General features: G+C 36.4%; 1 protein-coding gene across 4 annotated transcripts in view; it reads left to right on the top strand.

Annotated features, from left to right (window-relative positions):
- Positions 1 to 15,947, top strand: part of PTEN (phosphatase and tensin homolog) — a 105,616-nt gene that overhangs the window by 84,236 nt on the left and 5,433 nt on the right. For all 4 annotated transcript variants that reach the window (XM_039352002.1, XM_039352001.1, XM_039352000.1 and 1 more), the window contains 3 exons: positions 1,355 to 1,496; positions 3,971 to 4,137; positions 15,121 to 15,348. In XM_039352002.1, coding sequence (XP_039207936.1) covers positions 1,454 to 1,496; positions 3,971 to 4,137; positions 15,121 to 15,348 — 438 coding nt within the window. In that variant the 5' untranslated portion in view covers positions 1,355 to 1,453. The remainder of the gene's footprint in view (positions 1 to 1,354; positions 1,497 to 3,970; positions 4,138 to 15,120; positions 15,349 to 15,947) is intronic.

The following is a 15,947-nucleotide window of genomic DNA, read 5'->3' as shown; positions in this document are numbered from 1 at the left end:
GCCAAAAGCCATATCCCAAAAAGAACCTAAAACTGAATTAACAACTACTGATTAAAATTAATTAGCTATAAAATAAAGCACCTCATTTTAACATTGGTTTTTCTGCTATATATGTCTATCTATTTCAATACAAACCACTCTATATCAGGGACACAGAAAGACTACAGTGCACAGACAAAACATTCTTTGTTCAAAAAGTAAAACAGGTAGAATATAAATGGGATAATAAATGATTTAAAAGAAAGGGATCATTTTATTGGGAAGAAAAAAGTGGTCTAATATGGGTATTATCAGGACAAAGAAAGGGAGAGAAGAATGAGAAACAACATAGATTACAAAATAGATTAAAATTCATAAAATGGATAGGCTTTTTCTTCAGGAAGAATATGTCGCTCATTCTTCAGCAATGATGTGGATGTAGTTATTTGTACTTCGTTTCATTCTTTTGCTTTAAACAATGAATGGTAATAAGAGGACTAGATTCGCAGATAATTTACTGAGGAGGAACCACATATCTTCCCATTATGCATATACAATTTTTAATATACTAACTGCACTTAGCAATGTTGTGACCAAATATAAGGATTTGGAAAACTCAATCAAACATAAAACTAGTATGTAAAGTCGTATGATGATGGTGATGGGAATATTGTAGTAATTTGTTGCTCTACAAAAAATGATGAATGTTGTTTTTATAATATGCTACAAGCTTAGAATAAGAATCACAGTAATAGATTTTGTAGATCAGATTACAAATCATGTTCCATTTGCACAGTTATTTTTTTTTTCAAACAATTCTGTGCTATTTTCTTAGCTATATACAATGTAAACCTGGACAAAAGCAACAACAACATTTCAATATACTTTACTCCTCTGAATGTCCTGTAAAAGTGTCCAACCAGTGTGGATTGACTGCCCTCTTGGATTGATTACATTTTATTTGCAATTTGGTGTATAGAAAGTGTATGCTGAAGATATAGGTGTTGTACATCCTCATTGAAAAATAGACCTGGCTTTTTTTAATGCATTGTAGAAGAGTTACACTAAACCTCTAAGACTATCATAAAATATGTATGAGATTGATAGATTTGTGAGGGTTAGGGTTAAACAGAGAGTACACCTCACCTCCTCCTATCACTGATGATGTTGTCTAGTTTGGTAATAAAATGTTTACAAAAAAACAACCAAGCACAGACAGCACTAAGGACCCCACAGTTCAGCCCTAAGCTACAAATATTCTTTTCTATTGATAGATTTGGCTGCATGTAATCATTCTAATTCCTTTTTAGAATTTACTTTATGAAAGTCAGTTCAGCTAACAAATTGTGACAAAATGTTTTTTCTTTTTATTAAGGGAGTAACTATTCCCAGTCAGAGGCGCTATGTATATTATTATAGCTACCTGTTAAAGAATCATCTGGATTACAGACCAGTAGCACTGCTGTTTCATAAAATGATGTTTGAAACAATTCCAATGTTCAGTGGCGGCACTTGCAGTAAGTAACATTTTAAGCAGTCATACTATCTGGAATTATATGCAATGTTTGTATATTACTTACTAAAAAATGAAATCCGTATAAAGTACTATTAAATAATTCTGTCTTCTCCAGTAGAATATTAAAAAGTCACTAGTTTGATAAAATAACCTTCCGCATTCTTGGAATATGTATTTCTTAGACTTTTTATCCCTCACTTTTTTTCTGGCAAGTTTTTTCCTTTACCCTCTTTTCCCTTCACCTAATTTATTTTGAGTGACCATGACAATATAGATAACATCTCCTTACTTTGATTTTTCCATATTTTCCAGAGATAGGTGAGATTCCAGAATTCAATTTGATTCTTCTGTAACTTTTGCCCTCACATTTTGGTTTGCCCGGCAGAATATCCAGCACAATTGATTCAGGGTGTATCATGAATGTGATTCTAACATCCTAATGTAGCATAAGGTTGTCTAAAAGAATATTGGGAATTCAGTCAGCCTATTGTGGGTTGTTCACTGCAGATGCACAGCAGCACTAGTGATAGAAATTTGTTATGCTTCTTCTGGTTGGAGATACTCATTTTAGTATGGCAAGAATACTATGTCTACAATCCTTATTTATTTAAAAATAGTATAGTATAATAATACAAGACATGACATGGCATAACATGTAATATTTATATAAAGGTTGCTTCCATCTCTCTTAAGTCACAGGCTTTTTTTTAAATGCCCTAAAGATTTCACTTAATTATAGCTTGTCCTTGATTTTAGCATATCTACTGGAATAGATAATATAATAAACTTTTTAAAAACTAAAATCAGTACTTAAATTGCTATATACAGGTAGTCCTTGACTTACAATAGTTTGTTTAGTGACTGTTCAAATTTGGAACGGCACTGAAAAAAATGAATGTTTTTTCACACTTACAACAGTTGCAGTACTCCTGTGGTCACATGATCAGAACCAGATGTTTGGCAACTGACTTACATTTATGACAGTTGCAATGTCCTGGGATCATGTGATCACCTTTTGTGATCTTCTCACAAGCAAAGTCAATGGGAAAGCCAGATTCATTAACACCTGTGTTACTAACTTAACAACTGAAGTGATTCATTTAACAACTGGCAAAAAATGTAAAATGGGGCAAACCTCACTTAACAAATCTCGCTTACTTAGTAACAGAAATTTTGGGCTAATTCGAGGACTACCTGTACTTGTTTTCCGAGTAAATTTCATTTAGTTAAATTAAACTTGCTTTCGAATGAACTTAGATGTGATTTAGTTTTACTTTTTAAATTGCCAATCACATCATGAGTGAAAACTTCCTATACTTTCTACCAACCGAGGTCATTAAGATGATATTACTCACAATTATATGTCCTGATCACGTCTTTGACATTATAAGATGGTATAAATAACTAAGCACTACAGTCAGTTTACAGATGATAACTATAAGTCAAATATAAAATATGATAAAACAGTTGCTTATCTGCAGTTATAAAATTATATTAAATCTGTCATTTTCTCTCAAGGGACATTTTGGCAAGAGGAAGGGCAACAGAATGAATGCTCCTAACATTTTCCTTTCTCATTTATTTATTTATTTATGAGACTTATATACCGCTTTAAGTGCAAGCACTCTCTAAGCCAGTGGTTCTCAACCTGTGGGTCGGGACCCCATTTGGGGTCAAACGACCATTTCATGGGGGTCGCCAAACAAGGCTGTCCGCCATTTTTTCCCCCTTTTCTTTGGCCATGCCCCTGGCACCCGGTGATGTATAAATGGTTGGGGGTCACCACAACATGGGGAACTGTATTATGGGGTCGCGGCATTAGAAAGGTTGAGAACCACTGCTCTAAGCGGTGTACACCAGTAAGCAATGTATATATATATATATTTACATTGCCCCCAACAATCTGAGTCCTAATTTTACCTACCCCGGAAGGATGGAAGGCTGAGTCAACCTTGAGCTGGTGAGATTTGAACCACTGACCTGCTGAACACAGTCAGCTAAAGTGGCCTGCAGTACTGCACTCTAACTGCTGTGCCACCTCGGCTCTCATTGTTTTTTGCTGGCTCGCATGTACACTCCTCCACTCCTGAGCTCCATTTAATGACCTGTACTTGGAGAGCAGGGATATCTGGTTGTTACATGAGGTAGTTCATTTAATGTTTGTCCTAACTTCCAATCCTAATGGGCAGGATCGTTAAGACTACATATATAATATCTTTCTATGGAAGGTAAATCTCATGTCAGTTCAACTTTCATTTTGTGCTGAGTTGATGTGGAAGCAACAGGAACAGTTTGGAGTTTTTCCTGGTTGTTAATGTAGGATTGATATAACTATAGCATAATGTAAGCAATACTAGATATTCTTGTCCTAAAGTCTTTTTAAAATGTTTTTTTTTTTTTTGCTTACTGTTACAATTCTTTTAGAACTAAGATAGTTCTTTAATCTCATTGTGTAAAAATTGTTTTATTGCACAGATCCTCACTTTGTAGTCTACCAGCTTAAGGTAAAGATATTCACCTCCTCTTCAGGACCTACAAGACGTGAAGACAAATATATGTACTTTGAATTCCCTCAGCCGTTGCCAGTATGTGGTGATATCAAGGTGGAATTCTTCCATAAGCAAAACAAGATGTTGAAAAAGGTTTGTTTTTTTAACTTGATAACATGTTTGGTTTTTAATTCTAAGTGCTAAATTTATTCACCCTCTCTTCATTTATTTCAGGCATTTCCCTTGAATTTCAACAAATCTGAGAGGTTCATGCTTTTACTATCAGTGCTGCTGAGTTTAGGTGAAAAACAGAAGCATATGTGTAATATTTATCCACTTTCTGTTGTTTGAAATGTTTTGGAAAGCCACTAAAGGAGGACTCTTTCTGTTTTATATTTCATGAAATTTCCATGTTACAACTTTAATGTGGAGCATATGACGTTTCCAACCTTTTAGAATAAACAACTGCTGCAATATTTTAGCTTATTTACAAAATCTAAAAGGATTGCTGTTTTATAATTAGATGAATTTGAGAGAAAATACTCTTAGTTATTTGCTCCTGTATAAATGTCCAACTATTGCAGCGGTTCTGCAAAATTTCAGCAGAAAATTTTTATGTAACAGCAGTATATAAATTGGTTTTTCATAAGTCACATTTATACATAAAGAGGTCAGTAGAATGGGACTTGCTTGAAGCAAAGTGAAAAGACACAACCAGTCCTCTACTAGAATAAACTGATTTTTCTTTTTCAGACTGATTCTGGAAGGGGAAGTGGCAGACCTTATGAAAATTGGTTGATTTTAGTGATCAGGTTGCAAGACAAAGTCTACAGATAGTTGAATCTAGAAAAGAGTTTTAGAGTTCCCTTTGGGATCATATGCTCCTCAAAATTATTCCTGAAGGGTCGAAAGACCCTGCGGAAGGCAGGAGATTTCAGCAGGACGATTGGCAGAATTGCCTTCTGCTTGTGCAAGAAACCTGGATCCCAACTAAGGATAAATACCATGTGAGGTAAATCTTCCTGGCATCTGATCAGACTTTCCAGATGAGTCTTTATCTGACCATTTTCTTGTATAAAGAGGGAAACAAAATCAGATGTCACAAAGTGAATCTTGTGAAGATTGTAGGATTTGTGAAGATTGTAGGATTACTTAGGATTCCTTCTGGAAAGGATTGAAAAAAAATGTAATTGCTGCTTTAGGACTTCTAAAAGTGTCTCTACACGTGTAGGATGATTTTGCTAGAATAACTAGTAAAACAGTGACAGCTTTTGTTGATTGTTCCAGTAGAAATGACTCCATTAATATTTATACATAGCTCCCCCTTTATCTCAGGGAACATTTTAAAGTATCTTTTCATTTTGAACCAGGAAATATAGAGATAACTGTTCTATCCCTTCTTTCTCTAGCATCTTCTGTTTCATTGCTCTCCTTTGTATTTATTAGGTCTCTCCTCTAATTGGCCAGTCAAACTCTGTCATTGGATTATAATTGGGCTGTTTTGCTGGGATCCCCGCTTTTTTGGGGGGGGGTTCCTTGAAAACACCACTTCTGAGACCTTCCAGATGTATATTGGGTGATGCAACTTTGTTATAGTCCGATTAGCATGGAATGGGTCTATCTAAACAGATGGATGGACCTTTGTTTGTAGAAAATGAAAAAAAAAACACCTTGAAATGGAATCTGCTGCCTTTTAGACTTTACTACAAAAAATATACACTGTTAAAGATATAAGAAATTAACACATTAGGTTTATGCCCTGTGATGGATATGTATCAACTTAAATTTTTAATTTAAGTAGGAGAATTTTTAAGATATTTAGATCTAGCTTTGTTTTAAATATTTTAATAACTGTAAACTACCCTGAGTCACTGGGAATCAAGTGGCATATGAATTTAATAAATTATTATATACATAACAACATGGAATAACTGCTGCTAGTTCTTTAGTTGATGTTGGCCTTCATTCATATTGAGTTCTTTTCAAGAACCTAGGACAGGGGTGTCAAACTCAATTTCACTGAGGGCCGCATCAGCATTGCGGTTGCTGTGGGGGGGGGGGCAGGTGGGTGTGGCCAGAGTGGGTGCAGCCTACTGGGTGGGCGTGGATAGAGTGAGTGTGGCCTACTGGGTGGGCGTAGTCAGTTCTACATCATTCGCATCAAGGGTGCCTATGGGGGCCTAGGCAGGAGTGGGACAGATCTGAGGGTCTCTGGCAGAAGAGGGTGGGACTGGGGCAAGTGCCAAAGCATGGTCCACCAAGGCAAGTGCCAAGATGGCCACCACAAAATTGTACATTGGCTCCTGGCCGGCCAGGGCCAAGGCAGTGGGGGCTGTTCCCTCACTGTTTCCAGGATGGCTTCGCGGGCCACATGAAACCACTTTGTGGGCCGCATCCAGCCCCAGGGCCTTGTGTTTGACATGTCTGACCTAGGATGTCATAATGTATTGACATAGTATATGTGTGGACCAAAGCACTGTGGCTTTTTATAATTGACAGTAGAAATTTTGTCAATATCCAGATTTTTATCTGTCAAGGTTTTTTGGTGTAGCACCCATAAATAATAATTATGATATATAATAAATTATTATGGTTCATCGCACAGTCAGTGGTTTATATTGGATTTGGCATTTTTTATGCACTTATTGAGTCCTTCACAAGAACCTGGAGTAGACAGATGCTGTTGGTTGATGCTGTTAAAGGTATCGTCTCAGGATACAAGGGTTCAAAGCATAGTTGTCTTTTGTAAATGACTGATGGTGATTTTGTCAATGCCAATGATGTTCAAGTTGTGCTCCAGGTGTTTTGGGATTGCCTCCAAGACATCTATTATTATTGGTACTATCATTGCTTTTTTTGACACAGTAATTCTATTTTCAGGCTTTAGTATTTTGTGATTTTCTTCAGTTATTTCTCTTCAATACTGCTTTTTCTGAGTACTGCCACATCCACTATCCAGATTTTTTTTGTCTTTCTTATCGACAATCTCGGGTGTTGTGTGGCAGGTGCTTATCTGTTTGAATTGTAACATCCCAGGGCACTTTAGCTTTTTCAGTTTCTATCACTTTGTCTATTTTGTGGTCCCATTAGTTGTTGCTTGCAAGCAACTGGTATTTGTTGCAGATCTTCCAATGCACCATTGTTGCTACGTTGCCATGCCAATTATTTATAGCAGTGGCCCCAACCTTTCCCAGTTGCCAGCCTGGGGGGGGGCATATGAGTGGCAGGTGTGTTTGCATTCAGCTCCATTTGTGCGAGTGGTACACATGCATGCCCTTCACTCATGCAAGCGGCAGGTACTTGTGCATGAAGTTCCACTTGTGTGTGCAGAGGGCGATTGCATGCAAAGTTCCATTTGCGTGAATGGAGCTTCGCATGTGAGCATAAGCACCCTCCACTCATGCAAGTGAAGCTTCCTGCATGAGCACAAGCACTCTCCACTCATATGAGTGAAGTGTCGCGCTCATGCTTGCCCACCACTCGCATGAGTGGAGCTTCACATGTGTACGCTTGCTCATTTCTCCCACGGTCTGGTTTAGAACAGGCTGTGTCCTGGTAGTGGGCTAGGGATTGGGTTTATAATCAGGCTATGGCATCTTCTTGTAGCAGCTAACTAGGTGACCACTGTTTCTTTAGCTCAGGCCCTTTTATGACCTGTGGACTTCAACTCCCAGAATTCCTCAGCCAACGCGCCTGGTTGAGGAATTCTGGGAGTTGAAGTCCACAAGAGTTAAAAAGACCAAGTATGAAGACCCCTGCTTTAGCTCTTTTGCAGAGCTGGCATTTGCTGGCTATAGCTGTCTTCCTAATTCTGGCTTGGTATGCATTTATTCTTGTGAAATGAATTAACTCCTCTCTTTTTTCAACTTTCCTGCTCTTAGCCATTGTCAAGTCTTGCTATTTGCTTGGCCTACTTTTTTTTTTTTTAATGTACTGGCTATCTAATACTTAGCCTTGTCATATCTCTTGTTTATTCTTCATTTCGTTTTTTTTTTCTTTATTATTTGTTCACAATGTGAAGTCCCAGCTGCCAGTTTATTAGCTGGTGTTGACTTTCATATGGATTTATTATTACTAATGATGAATAGGTATTTTGCACAATATCTTTTCATGTAATAATATGCATCTTAAAATATAAATAAAGAGAAGCAAAAGGAAGACATATAGAGACAAGAAGTATAAAACAAAATAAAAAAAATAGATCAAGTTAAAAATGGGAGACGTAATTAAGCTCTTTTCTGTAAATATTAATGGATTAAATATATCAAGAAAAAGAGTTTAGACGTTTAACAGTTTAAGGAAATTGGATGTAGATGTGATGTATCTTTAGGAAGTTTACATAAAATAGGATTATAGAAAGTTATTAGAGAAAGTAAAATTTAGAAACATTATACACAATATTAGCATAAAACAAGAAAGGAGGAATTATTATATACGTCAAAGAAAAATAAAATTAAATAAATATACTTGGATGAAAAGGGGTGAATTTTAATGTTGGAAATAGTATTAAAAACAGTATATGAACTAAATAATATGAGAATATTTGTATGATCACCATGCTTAGATGGAATTCTGGTCGAGTCTTATAAAAAATATGAGTGTTACTACAATGAATAATGTTGGATTCCTAGTAAGTAGTAGAATATGAAAGAAGGAAAATGTAAATAAGAAACAATGGGGCAATAAGGACAAATATTTCAAAGAAGAAAGAGGGGGGAAATGTAAAGAATAGAAGAGTACTGTTACAAACTGCTGTTAACAAAAAAGGATATATTACTGTGTATGTGTGTAATGTTTGTTGTGTTTTGTTTTGTTTTGTTGGTCTAAAATAATAATAATAAAAAAATAAAATATAAATAATTTCATTGACTTGAAAAATAGCAATTAGAGAAAAGGCATTTTGAATCAAGCAAATATATGAATTGATAGGGATAAGAAGTAGTGGGAAATAGTAAATATATTTGCTAGCTAGTATAATGTAATGCTCTACATTATTTGGGCAATGTGGAGTTGAAAAATTATAAATAACAAAAACAAATCTATCAAACATAATAAAATTGAATAATACATAACATAATAGCGTATGCACATTTCTTCCTCAATAAGAGAAACACCAATGTTTCTCAACTTGGCGACTTTAAGATATGTGGACTTCAACTTCCAGAATTTTCCAGCTAGCATGCTTCAGTTTTTGCATTTAATTGCTCCTATCAGTTTTAAAACCTAATTATTAAACCATAAAATATTATATATGCGTATATAAAAGGTTGGAGATAATTCGCAATTTCTGTACAAGCTTGAACAATTAAATATTCTCATTCTTTGCTGTTGCACATATGAGCATAGCAGAATAACATTTCTCAGTGATGAGTGTATCATCTTTGGGGGGAAAATCTAGTAAAGTTTGCTTTAGTAGTAAATGTCAATTTATTAGACAAATGCATTTGTTTTGGCAAATGTTAACCTGAACTTGTAGGAGTTTTGGATCTAAGGCCAGGCCTGATTGAGAGGGTTGTAGAAAATTTAATACCTGTATACTCAAAACTAGATCATAATAGAAGACTGCTATCTTGATGGTTGAGCAGTGCAACTATCTTAGTTTTTAAATATTAAATTTTCAATCAATTTTAGAGATATTGTAATAGCTCAGTATTGTTCTTTTGCTTTATGTAACTGTTCTTGAAATGTATTTCAGTAGGATGATGGATGATGTGTACCACTCTGGAATGCCCTGGGACAGTTATTATCAATATGTTTAGAAATATTAGTATCTTTTGTGTTTGCTAAGTAGAAAAGTACTACAAAAGGCAAAGAGGTAGTCCTCAACCTACGAGCACAATTGAACCCAAAATTTCTGTTGCTAAGTAAGATGGTTATTAAGCAAATTTTGTCCCATTTTATGACCTTTCTTGCCCCAGTTGTTAAGTGAATCATTGCTGTTGTTAAGTTAGTAACATGGTTGTTAAATGAATCTGGCTTCCCCATTGATTTTGCTTGTCAGAAGGTTGCAAAAGGGGATCATGTGACCCCAGGACAGTGAAACCGCCATAAATGTGAGTCAGTTGCCAAATGTCAGTTTTGATCATGTCATCATGGGGATGCTGCAAAGGTTGTAAGTGTGAAAAGTAATCATAAGTCTATTTTTCAGTGCCGTTATAACTTTTGAAGAATCATTAAACGAATGGCTGTAAGTCGAGGACTACCTGTACACATTTTGAAGTTATCATTTACTTTACAGTACCGAATTGGCTACATTTTTAAAAAATTGCTTAGCATAATTTATCCAAACTGAATAAGTTTTTAGAGGTATTAAAGCATTTCTGTGATTTGTAAGAAGAAGAAAAAAACATAAGTGAAAAGCACATTGAGGATTTAATTCAGATCTTCTGCATCATCTTATTGAAATTACTATAACGGAGCAACTTTGAAAAAAAGCTCTTTGATGAGACAACATTTTTATCAGTGTTCCACTAGTGAAAGATAGACTGTTTTGCCTACTTTTAGATCATAGTTTCTTAAAAAAGAACACCTATAAACCTTTAATGGAAAGGCCACATTAGGTAAAATATTTATGCCCGTTATGGTGAATTAGGAATGAAGCTAGTGGAAACTGCATTCTTGCTGACTCTACCTCTCAGTAGAAGTGCTAATTTAGCTTTATGAACAATCACAGCTTTTGATAGCTTCTCATATATCTATTTAGGGCTATCAAAATACAGAAGTAAAGAAAATATTAAACATGGTGGGATGAAACTCACACATGGAACACACAGCTAGAGGGATTTAAATTATTTAAAAGAAACAGACCAAATAAAAGAGGAGGTGGAGTTGCTCTCTATATAAGAAATAACTACATCTCCACAGAAATAGAGTACAACAATGATAAAAACTGTCTTGAATGCATTTGGGTCAATATAAAAGGGGGGGGGAAATGACATTGCCATAGGTGTATACTACAGACCACCCAACCAAACAGAGGAAATAGATGAACTTTTTGCTAGTCAGCTAACTAAGGTATGTAGGAAGCACATCACAATAGTAATGGGGGACTTTAACTACCCTGACATCAACTGGGAGACAAACTCCGCACCAAGTGGAAGATCAAACAGGTTCCTGGCAAACCTAGCAGACAACTTTGTCTCCCAAAAAGTAGAGAAGGGAACTAGGGGATTAGCCATTTTGGATCTAATTCTCACTAACAGAGATGAAATGATAGACGGTGTTGAAGCCATAGGAACCCTGGGAGGAAGTGATCATGCAATATTAGAATTCAACATTATAGAAGCACAACCAATAGAACACAGTCAAACTAGAGTCTTGGACTTCAAGAGAGCTAATTTCAATAAACTTAGAGAGGGCTTGGGAAGGATTCCATGGATGAGAATCCTCAAGGGGAAAACAACTCAAGAAGCTTGGGAAATTTTGAAAAATGAGATAATAAAAGCACAGTCTAGCACAATACCAACAAAGAGGAAAAATAACAGCTCTCAAAAGAAACCAGCATGGCTGCATAAAGAACTCTCTGACAAATTGAAAGATAAAAAGGACAAGTACAGAAAGTGGAAAGAGGGGAACATAACTAAGTCAGAATATCAGCAAATAGCCCGAGCCTGCAAAGATGAAGTGAAGAAAGCCAAGGCTCAAAATGAACTAAGGCTTGCGACCAAAGTCAAAAATAACAAAAAAAGCTTCTTTCAACATGTAAAAAACAAGAAAAAAGTGAAGGAAACGATTGGTCCATTAGTGGGTGGAAGTGGCAAGAAGGTGACAAGCAACAGGGAGAAAGCAGAACTATTTAACTCATTTTTTGCATCTGTCTTTACACAAAGGGAAAAAACAGACCAACCTATCAAAAATAGTGCCATAAAAAACAAAACAGAAACACAAGTTAAGATAGGCAAGAAAATGGTTAGGGAGCACCTGTCCAGCCTAGATGAGTTCAAATCGCCAGGACCAGATGGATTACACCCCAGAGTTCTCAAGGAACTGGCAGATGTGATATCGGAGCCACTGAACTATATTTTTCAAAGATCCTGGAACACAGGGGAACTACCAGAGGACTGGAAAAGAGCTGATGTAGTTCCCATCCTCAAAAAAGGAAAAAAAATGGATCCAGGAAATTACAGACCTATCAGCCTGACCTCAATACCTGGGAAGATCCTGGAAAAGATAATCAAACAACGAATCAACGAACACCTAGAGGCAAACAAAGTCATTACTAAAAGCCAACATGGGTTTGTCAAAAATAGATCATGCCAGACAAATCTTATTGCATTCTTTGACCAAGTGACAAAATTAGTGGATCAGAGGAATGCTGTGGACATAATTTACTTGGACTTCAGTAAGGCATTTGATAAAGTAGATCACAACCTACTACTTGACAAGATAGAAAAATGTGGGGTAGACAGAACCACCACCAGATGGATCCGTAGCTGGCTGACCGGCCGTACTCAGCGAGTGGTCCTCAATGGAACTGCATCTATATGGAGGGAAGTGTGTAGTGGGGTGCCCCAGGGCTCTGTTCTGGGCCCAGTACTCTTCAACATCTTCATCAACGATTTGGATGAAGGGATAGATGGGGAACTCATCAAATTTGCAGATGACACCAAGCTGGCAGGAATAGCCAACACTCCAGAAGACAGGCTTCAGATACAGAAGGATCTGGACAGACTTGAACACTGGGCACTAACTAACAAAATGAAATTCAATGGTGAAAAAAGCAAGGTTCTACATTTAGGCAAGAAAAACCAAATGCACAAGTACAGCATAGGTGGCACCATGCTCAATAGTAGTAACTGTGAGAGGGACCTCGGAGTCCTAGTAGACAATCACTTAAATATGAGCCAGCAGTGTGCTGCAGCTGCCAAAAAGGCCAACACAGTGCTAGGCTGCATTAACAGAGGGATAGAATCAAGATCACGTGAAGTATTAATACCACTCTTCAATGCCTTGGTAAGGCCACACTTGGAATACTGCATCCAGTTTTGGTCACCACGATGTAAAAAAGATGTTGAGACTCTAGAAAGAGTACAGAGAAGAGCAACAAAGATGATTAGGGGACTGGAGGCTAAAACATATAAGGAACGGTTGCAAGAATTGGGTATGTCTAGTTTAACGAAGAGAAGGACAAGGGGAGACATGATAGCAGTATTCCAATATCTCAGGGGCTGCCAAAAAGAAGAGGGAATTAAGCTATTTTCCAAAGCACCTGAAGGCAGGACAAGAAGCAACGGGTGGAAACTAATCAAGGAGAGAAGCAACCTAGAACTAAGGAGAAACTTCCTGACAGTGAGAACAATTAATCAGTGGAACAGCTTGCCTCCAGAAGCAGTAAATGCTCCAACACTGGAGGCTTTTAAGAAGAAACTAGACAGCCATTTGTCCGAGATGGTGTAGGGTTTCCTGCCCGAGCAGGGGGTTGGACTGGATGACCTCCAAGGTCCCTTCCAACTTTACTATTATTATTATTATTATTATTATTATTATTATTATTATTATTATTATTATTATTATTATTATTATTATTATTATTATTATTAATTTAGCTGCTAATTGCAGGTAAATTGTATTGTTATAATTGTGAGATTCTTGTGTGGTTTTATATACTACCATAGATATTTTAAATTGCTTTACTGCACACTCAGTGTAAGTTGTCATTAATTTTTGATTCCAGCAGGAATGAAGAAGGGATACACAGACAATCTTTATATTAGGTTTATTTTTGTTTGGTTTTGTTTGAGTATTATTACAATTCTTACCTATTGGAATTGTTTCTGGAGTCTATGAAGTTTGTAAATTTCAAAGATTATAAATATCCACTCAGTGCCTGCTTTTTGTAACAGGCAAGTATCACACCTTCTAGCTCGTGTTTTAATATGAGTGGGATAAAACAAATTATCCTCAGGTTTCAATTGCTAAGTGAGACATTTGTTAAGTGAGTTTTGCCCCATTTTACAACCTTACTTGCCACAGTTATTAAGTTAGTAACACGGTTGTTAAGTTAATCTGGCTTCCCCATTGACTTAGTTTGTCAGAAGGGGCAAAAGGTGATCACATGACCCCGGGATGTGGCAACTGTCATGAGTCGTTTGCCAAGTGTCTGAATTTTGATCATGTAATCATGAAGAGGCTGCAAAAGTCCTAAGTGTGAAAAACATTCATGAGTCACTCTTTTCAGTGTCGTCGTCACTTCAAATGGTCACTAAATGAACTGTTCAAGACAGGGACCACCTATATGACAGTTAGACAGTGAAACATCTGCAAGTAAACAACCAAGCTCAGAGAGCACAAACAATTCCTCTGCCATATCAGTATTAACCACCATTACTCCATAGTTACTTATGGCATAACTTGGTATCAGGAAAATTTAAGGAAATCAGACAGGAAACTGAGGATTGATTTAATCTTATTGTGTGATCATCAGGGCATCCCAGTATATTCTTGGCTGTATAATTAGATTTAGCATGAATCAAATATTATTCCCCTTGGTGTATTTGTAAGAGAACAGTTCATTGCCCAGGTCCATTTTAAATCAAATTTGGACAGTACAGTCTTGCTTAACTTTGCTTAGCTTGCTGTGTCTCTTGATTAGTATGTTTCTTGTCACACATAAACACAATTAATCCCAAATTATCAGGATCAGGATATAAAGTTTGTGAATGTATTCATTATAATTATAATTCATCTTTTAATCCAGGGATGCATTGGGGGGATATTACGATCCTATTTGCCACCATGCTAGTTCTAAAATGCCAATTACATAGCAATTTCTCTCTTAGGAAATGTTGTGCATAAGTACTTCAGTTTGGTGTCAATTAGAAGGCACCTTCCATCCATCCCTAACTGATTAAATTTAAGCTTTCAAATCATCAAGAAGAAAAACCTTTAATTCGATAATGACTCATTTACTGAAGGAACAAAATCAAAATATTCAAGCCCAATAGAAGCTGGGTGGGTTAGAAGCAGAAAGTAACTGTTTGCCAGCATGGAAATAGAATGGGAAGCAGAACTGTCCTCATTGTAAAACTCTGCAGATATGTTGTGCTGATGTCTATGTTTGCATTGTTAAACCTAAGACTGTAAATAGGTGGTTATTGTGCTGTGTTATGTTAAAACAACTCCTTTTTTTACCTTTAGGACAAAATGTTTCATTTCTGGGTCAATACATTCTTCATACCAGGACTGGAAGAAAACTCTGACAAAGTAGAAAATGGAAGTCTTCTTGGAGATCAGGAACTTGATGGCATTTTGAGTACAGAGCGTTCAGATAATGACAAGGAATATTTAATCCTTACACTAACAAAAAATGATTTGGACAAGGCAAATAAGGACAAAGCAAATCGATATTTTTCTCCAAATTTTAGAGTAAGTATTTTCAAAGCAATCCAGTAATATAATATAAACTGTGTGCAATTTATGTTATATATAGTCGTCTCTGTGATTCACACATAAGGCGTATATGCCTACACAGAGGCCTATTCAGAACTTTATAGAACTTACAGAATTATTTTGTGAGTATTCCATCTTCCCCCATAACATTCAGCTAGGCTTAATGTCAGCTGAACCCCTTCTTTTAAACTACTGTATTAATAAGTACACTTTCTATTGAGCTAACATTCTTTCTGCTTCCTATCAGTATTATTTATCCTTTCCTAGTTTTTCTCAGCAGACATCTTGAATTGTGCATCAGCACGCTACGCCTGCTGTTTCCCAAGTTCTAATGTTGGATGGGCATAAGCTCTACTTTTTGTCTTGGTGAAGTTTGTGCAGTAGACACTGCCAGGCATTCACTAAATAGGTTTGTCACAATTGTTCTTCTCATTCATGAATTGTGGTCTATTATCAGGCTTTAAGGTTGGCAAATTTTAGAGCTATTCTGCCCTGCATTAAAGAATTATCCAGTGGTGGATAATTTCAGACAATTCCTTCCACATAGATCTTTCTCAAAAAATGTTCTGAACTTT

This window comes from Crotalus tigris, unplaced genomic scaffold (genome assembly GCF_016545835.1).
Source record: "Crotalus tigris isolate CLP2741 ecotype Arizona unplaced genomic scaffold, ASM1654583v1 scf7180000018396.560290, whole genome shotgun sequence".
Lineage (NCBI taxonomy): Eukaryota > Metazoa > Chordata > Lepidosauria > Squamata > Viperidae > Crotalus > Crotalus tigris.
The sequence above is the reverse complement of the archived record's forward strand: the minus strand, read 5'-3'. Positions and strand labels throughout refer to the sequence as shown.